The sequence below is a fragment of the Magnolia sinica genome, chromosome 11 (genome assembly GCF_029962835.1).
Source record: "Magnolia sinica isolate HGM2019 chromosome 11, MsV1, whole genome shotgun sequence".
Taxonomy (NCBI): Eukaryota; Viridiplantae; Streptophyta; class Magnoliopsida; order Magnoliales; family Magnoliaceae; genus Magnolia; species Magnolia sinica.
In genome coordinates, this window is record NC_080583.1 from 68,203,389 (window position 1) to 68,210,786 (window position 7,398).

Sequence of the window (7,398 nt, forward strand, 5' to 3'; positions counted from 1 at the left end):
TTTAGATGATGAGCATTGCCGTGTATACTATTTTCAATCCTATGGTCTTCTTAAGTCAGGATGATGATAATTTCTTATACCCACGCTTAAAATTAGATCATACAGCTAGTGATAGAATTGGATTTTCAGAAACACAAGAAGTTAGGCTATAGCTTTTAGTTTTTTGGAGTGTGACGCAAGGGAGGATGTGAGGTCAAGCACCATCTTCCTCAAGAGGATAACTATTCTGAATCCACGGAACTTCTCTGGACTCCTCACAGAGACTTCTCGAATCCACGAGGAAAGAAAGCAGGAAATAGAAATAAATTCTAATAAACCCGAATTTGATTAATGGATCCATAAAAACAAGTTCACAACCCTTTAAATAGGGGTACCAAGCAATGGGAAAGAAATCAGAATCAAACTACAACTAAAACTCCTAGAATTCGCGACTTACTATATCTAGTAAACTTACTATTTATAGACGGTCGTGATGTCTACTAGTGCACAAAGTTTTCGGCCAAAAATAGTAAGTGTCCTATTTGGCTTCACCAAACCATTCTCCTAATTATTCTAAGCTCTTTTCACATTGGGTGCAACTCCTAAAGCCCAATGGATGAAGAGTTATAATCAAACTAAAACTTACTATTTATAGTAAAAATGAAATTAAAACAGGGAAACGACCATCGATCCAGGGGTTTTTCGCAATTCTGGGTTGCGCAACCCAGCATAGCAGGGTTGGTTGGCTAAAGTAGCTCGTTCTACCCCAAAATAATATATTTTACGTCAGATAACTCATTCCGGATTGCGAGATAGGTCCGACAGCCCGGATCACTTCTGTCATCGACTGGGCCTTTTCTGATCCATCTTGGCCATGAAACTGTCTGCGACCCGCTCTACATCAGAGTGCAATTTCCTTTTGCAATGGGGGGCAATTTTAACTTTTGATCCTCCATCCACACCGTAAGAAAAACATTTTGGTAAATATGGAGATTCAAAGCAGGTTAGAGAAATATCTTATGCTCTCATAAATTTTCGGATAAAAACTCTTAATTTAATATATATGGAAACACAAACATCCTCAAAGGGGTGCCAAACCGTCTAACCCTTTTATTACATAACCAAAAAGCAAAGCAAATACTTGACCAAAACCAAAAGACCAAAACAGATAAAAGAACCAACCAAACACAACCCAACACCATGTCACCTCATCCCAAGGGCAATAGGGGGCTGGGACAACCACTGGATACATATGAACTTCTCGCTTATCCCTTAGCAAGATGAGCATCTTAACCCACACCTTGTTATCTTCATGACTAGCTACAACTTTCTAATAATGACTAAGATAAGATGGACCTTGTCCCAACAATTGTGCCCCATTTTGCTGATCTCGGTGAATCCCAACCCCAAGATATAAGTCCCTCATTGCATGGATTTTCCGGGCGATATCTCTCATCTCCATCCGCTCATTTGAAAATTCTCTGGAACACACTACTCCAATTTTGACTATAGAAGCCAAGCACTCTTGCATTTTACTTCTTGCAATGCGGTGTTGTTCTCCATTGTTTAGATCTTGAACTTCTTCTGAGAGTAGTCGCGGGTCAACAATATCCATCACCTGATCAGGTAAAGCCATCTCTCCAAATTGATGGAGGCTTAGACCATCTTTAAACATGTTATCAGTTGGTCTCTTTCCTGTGAACATCTCCAAAAGAAGAATACCATAACTGTAGACATCTCCATGTGTAGACGCCTTTCTGCCCATTCCATACTCTGTCATTTACACATCTCAAATTTTCACGATGTTAGGTTTCGTTACAACAATTACATAAAAATAGGGAATAGTACTTTTTGACATAAAAAAGTGAAAATTATCACAAGCATAGGAAACAATTATCTTATTGATTTTAAACTTTTGAAGCATGAAGTAATCTAGTTATAACTAACAAATGAGTCCTACTACAAGCATAACACTAGGAAAATTAAAAGCTTATGCAACTCAGAAATAAACAATTAGTACTAATTGTTCATCCATTGGCCTTGCATGCGCAACCCTTCGATGCATTTAAATTTTAGATGAAATTTATCTTAACTAAAATTGAAAAAAATAATAATAAAAAGAATCTTCCATCCTCCAATCCTTCATTCTTACTGAGAGTTTCTTTCGATTTTTTTTTTTTTTTTTAACGAAAATTTCCATTTTTTGATTCATAAAATAGAAGGAACTATGCAAGGAACAAAAGGTGAGGCACCACAAAAAGGACAGCCTGCACCTCAAAAAGAGACACATTCAGGCAGCCACAATAAACTAGACAGGCCGCCTATCATATCCAATCTGCAAACCTAAGGAAAAGCCTCTCCCCTAAAGAGCTGATAGAGAAGCCGCAAAAAGAAGAAGAGAAAACTAGGACACAGCCCAAAACAGCCACCTGACCCTCTGCCACTACCTTTTGAACCTCTTTCTAACGGTCCCCAAGCCGACCTTATCGAGGAACAAGAGGCCTCTCACCACCTAAGGGAGAGCCACAATGTTAGGGAAAAGGGCAGAGTCTTGCTTCCCACATCCTAAATTAGCCATACCATCCGCCGGCCCTTGCCTTCCGTACAAATATGATGAAATTGAACATTACCGTAGGAACAGAGAATCTGAATTTTGTCAAGCCAACACTTCCATTTCTAGCTCGGGCAAGAGCTACTCGACAGAAAACTGACCACCATAGACGAGTCGGATTCAACAATGATGTTTTTCAGGCCGTAATTGATGCAATGGATGAGACCATCGTGGACCGCACGCATTTCAGCCCTGGTATTAGAAGTGCGTCTATGGCCAGCATAAAAACTAAAGAGAAAAAGACCATCCTTAGCTCTGCACACTCCCCCTCCTCTTGCCACTCCCGGGTTACCCCGAGATGACCCTCGACATTAAGTTTGACCCACCCACTTGGCGGTTTCGTCCAACGCACCACGTGAGACACATCATGTTGGGGTTGAAGATTAATCCCCAAAGAAGATAGAACCCTGCTTTGGTTGGAGGCACGAGTAGCCGGTGAGGCTCGACTATTAGCAATTCTTCTCAACCAACCAATAATGCGCGAAATCAGGATCCTGTGAAACACCAAGATCCCATCAAATTTGGCGGTATTCCTACACTTCCAAAGCTCCCACAATATGAAACACGGCACCTGGTTTTTGAAAGGACCTGAAGGGCCGAAAGCTGAACGAGAGCCCCACCAATGGGATAGCCATTCACCTACCGTAAGGTGGATGAGAGCCCCACCAATGGCTGAGAGTTTTTTTCAAGTTGCCATAGCGGTTGGTTTAGTCATGTATGGAAATATAAATTTTATAAATTGATTTATTTCGAAAGTTTTAGGGTGTGTTTGGTAGCCACTGAAAATGAGTTCATCTCAATTTAGTTAATCGTAACTATGAATTAGAGATTAATTATTTTGGTAGGGATTAAAAATAATCCTGATAGCCAACAAGTTATATAATCTCCAATGCCTAATCATTTTTAATTATTATGAGATGAACTCATTTTTCAGTGGCTACCAAACAGGCCTGTGTTGTTGTTGTTTATGAGAAATGACTCACTACTCTCATAGCATTAGCTAGCTGTCCTAATTATCCATTAGGTGTTCTACCTATTTAATGGGCTATGGCAAAAAATCACATTGGTTGGATGTTGGACCTGCCTATAAGTTGACCTCGTCTAATTTTGAGCCACTCATATTTGGAAGACATGGTGGGATGGTTAGGATTGCTTGAAGAAAGTAATTAGATAGTACTATGACCGATCGAGGATGGACTTCGGTGTATAGATGGCCATTACTTTCTATTCGACTGTCCGTTTGATAGTCTATTAACCATGTGATTTTTACAGGGCATACCGTTAAATGTTCGCTTGACCTAATGGGTATTTCAGATTGATGAATTGGATTTCTTCCTTGGCTCGAATCAACTAGAAGCATTGGTTTGGGAGCACTGGTTAATTTCTTATTGTGAATTCTTATGGTAGAAAATGTAACACAACAGTAGAAATTAACCACACAAGCAACAAAAAGAAGTGACAATTCAAGCTTCATAATTAAGAACTTTTGTAAAACATTTTTAAAAATGCAAGAACAAAGAAAAAGCATGAAAATGTCACCTGGAGGAATATAGCCAATCGATCCCTTGATACCAGTTGAGCTGGTTTGATCTTGAGAGGTATTACTGGCAGCAATAGAAAGGAACCTTGCTAATCCGAAATCACCCACATGGGCGCACATGTCATCGTCCAATAGAACATTGCTTGGTTTTAGATCACGATGAACGATGGGTGTGGAGCAATGGTGGTGAAGATACTCCAATGCAGAGGCGACGTCAATGGCTATATCTAGCCTTTGAAGAAAGTTCAAGCTCCTTGACTCATGCAGCCCATGTATATTTGGATGCAACCACTTCTCTAGATTCCCATTAGGCATGTACTCAAACACTAGAGATTTGAAATCATTGCCTTGGAAATCAATGCTGGAGCAAGCACTTATGATTTTAACTAGATTCCGATGCCGGATATTTCTCAAGGCTTCACATTCAGCGAGGAAACTCCTTGAAGCTGCTCGTTGTTGAAGATTGAGAACTTTCACTGCAATGAGTGTTTCATCGCGATCTAGAATTCCTTTGTACACAGAGCCATAACTTCCCATGCCAATCAAATTGTCTGAAGAGAACCCACCAGTAGCTTTAAAGAGATCAGCATAAGAAACATTTATAAGCCGGCCCTCCAAGAAAGACGTAGGCAAAGGCTCCTTCCTGGCTTTTCTTCTCGCCCGACAAAGAGTAACAAAGAGGAATGATAAAAGAATCAAACCTATAGCCACACCGACCACAGAGAATATTACTATTAGAGTAATCGACCTCCTTCCATGTTTCTTCGAAGCTTTCTTTGGGCATGCAGGCAGCTGCAATTGTGGGATACCTCCACAAAGCATCTTGTTTCCAAGGACTGAAAATGCACTCATATTTTTGAAAATCCCTTGATGCGGGACTTCGCCATCGAGATCATTGTATGACAAATCCAAGAGCTCCAGCACTGGAAGTTTCTCCAGATCTACTGGAATATGCCCAGACAAATTATTGTGAGAAAGATCTAGCAATGTAAGATCTTTCGAGTTGTTCAAACCCATAGGAATGGCTCCTTGAAACAAGTTATTGCTTAAATTAAGGTTTACCAGGCTCAGAGTACTCCTTAGCGCGCTAGGAATTTCACCCGTCAATTTGTTGTGAGCAGCAGACAACTGTTGAACTTGTTCCAAGTTACCATCTTCCAACGGTAGAGATCCGACCAAAGAATTCATGCTTAGATCAAATCTGACCAGAGAAGGAATACTTAAAACTTGTTTGGGAATGGTACCATTAAGTTCATTTTTACCTAGGTATAATGTTTGAAGATGATGACAGTTTCCAAGACTGGAAGGGATGCTTCCCTGCAAACTATTGTCATGTAAAGCGAGTTCAACTAAGTGAGTGATGTTGCCAATGGAGGAAGGGATTGGTCCTGAAAGTCGGTTGCTGTACAAATACAAGCCTTCCAAATTTTGAAGCTTCCCAACACTAAAAGGAATGGTACCCATTAAAGAGGTCGCAAATATAGTTAACTTATTTAAGTTGACGAGATTGCTAATATCTGTCGGGATAATTCCAGATATAGGGTTTTCTGCTAACTCTAGATCGATTAAGTGGGTAGAGAGATTGACGATGGTGGCAGGCAGTTTTCCTCTCAGCTGATTTGTATTCAGTATTAATTCTTCCAAACTGCTACAATTTGTCAAAGAAGTGATGAAACCCAAATCATCGTCTCCTTCTCCACTTCCAAGCTGATTTTCTTGTAAATTTAGGAAAGTAAGTTTCTGTAGTCTTCCCAAATTTTCAGGCACGGGTCTGCTAAAATAATTAGAATAAAAATCAATCTCAATGAGTCCTGATGCATTGGCTAATGAAACTGGTATTGGTCCTGTAAATGCATTTTCTCCAAGTAAAATAATTTTGAGATTAGGAAGGGTGAGACCTAGATTGGGTGGAAGGTTTCCGTGAAGTTGGTTAACTGCCACAGAGATATGATCCATAGATGAGAGGTTGTAAAGCAATGGTGGAATCAGACCGGACAAGTTATTGAAAGAGATTTGAAGATATTTTAACTTGACTAACCATCTTAGCTCATCTGGGATGTTTCCTTCCAAACTGTTCTGATATAGATAAAGAGCAATAAGAGACGAGAGGTTCCCAACTGATGGTGGGATGTTTCCGATAAGATTATTACGGCCAAGATTCAGCCACGTAAGCTTTGACAGAGAGCTGAGAACGACGGGAATTCTCCCTACGAGCTTATTTTGATATAATCTGAGGGTTCTGAGTTCTGAACAGTTGAATAGGTCGTTGGGGATTTCTTCTTGTAATTCGTTATAGCTCAGATCGAGATCTCGAAGACGGAAGAGCTTGCCGATTTCACGTGGGATTTCTCCATGGAAGTTGTTGCTTGAGAGGTTGATAGTCCTGAGGAAGGTGAGGTTTGATATGTGAGGTGATATGGGCCCCACCAATCCCTGGGACTCAATATTTAAGGCGGTGACTCTTTGAGGATGCCGACGACTGCATGTGACTCCTTTCCAGTTGCAGAAATGGAAGGAAGAATTCCATGAGCGGAGGAACTGGAGAGGATCGTTGGATATCAAATCCTTGAATGAAATCAAGGCCAGTCGGTCCGTCTCGTTTCTTAAGGCGGGGGACCCAGTTCCTTTGCAGTTGATATATGGGAGAAGGAAGGGAAGGAGGAGTAATGACCAAAATGCCCTTGGACGTAGAAATCCAAGCACCATCTTGCTTACCATTTGGAAGGCTAAACAAGAAGAAAAAAAAAAAAAGGAAACCAGAAAAAGGCCGGTGGGATGTGGTTGGAGATGGGGTTATAACTTTCCAACATTTATAAGAGATTTTTACCTTCAAAATTCCTGAAGGCGTGTTTGGCACGCAGAACTTTAACATATTGATCAATCGCGTGATTGAATTAATTCATATACTTTGTGGGCCTTCTCCTCTCCGCATGATTTCTCATGTATTTCGAAATCTGCGTCATTTGTGGGCCCCACGTTGATGCATGTGTTGTCGACACCATCCATCCACATGCGCCCTTTAAATGTGTCACTAGTCTTGCACATGAATACATACAGGTGGTGAGAATCCTATACCATGTGAAATTTGATTCGTTGAATATAATTCCAATGTCCACCAAACAAGAGTAACATAATTTTATTTTTTATTTTTTTTGGGAGAATTCAATATCAAAAATAGGATTTGATGATCAAAATATCCTGTATTTTTAGGCAAGTACTATAGGGGTAATCCTTGTATAATACCATTTAATGTAATGCAATAACATAT

General features: G+C 40.2%; 1 protein-coding gene across 1 annotated transcript; it reads right to left on the bottom strand.

Moving 5' to 3' along the window:
- Nucleotides 1-1,057: 1,057 nt before the first annotated feature.
- Nucleotides 1,058-6,922, bottom strand: LOC131219290 (probable LRR receptor-like serine/threonine-protein kinase At3g47570). The gene is made up of 2 exons (XM_058214357.1): nucleotides 4,130-6,922; nucleotides 1,058-1,752 (listed from the first exon to the last, which is right to left on the bottom strand). Exons 1-2 carry the CDS (start codon nucleotides 6,846-6,848, stop codon nucleotides 1,310-1,312), a joined length of 3,162 nt encoding a protein of 1,053 aa, XP_058070340.1. The 5' UTR covers nucleotides 6,849-6,922; the 3' UTR covers nucleotides 1,058-1,309.
- Between the last annotated feature and the right edge of the window lie 476 nt (nucleotides 6,923-7,398).

Bases quoted from the DNA above. Each gene is read 5' to 3' on its own strand.
- LOC131219290 (XM_058214357.1), bottom strand. From the start codon at position 6,848: ATGGTAAGCAAGATGGTGCTTGGATTTCTACGTCCAAGGGCATTTTGG. The intron at 1,753-4,129 runs GTGACATTTTCA...TGTAAATGACAG, and splicing joins GATTGGCTATATTCCTCCAG to AGTATGGAATGGGCAGAAAG.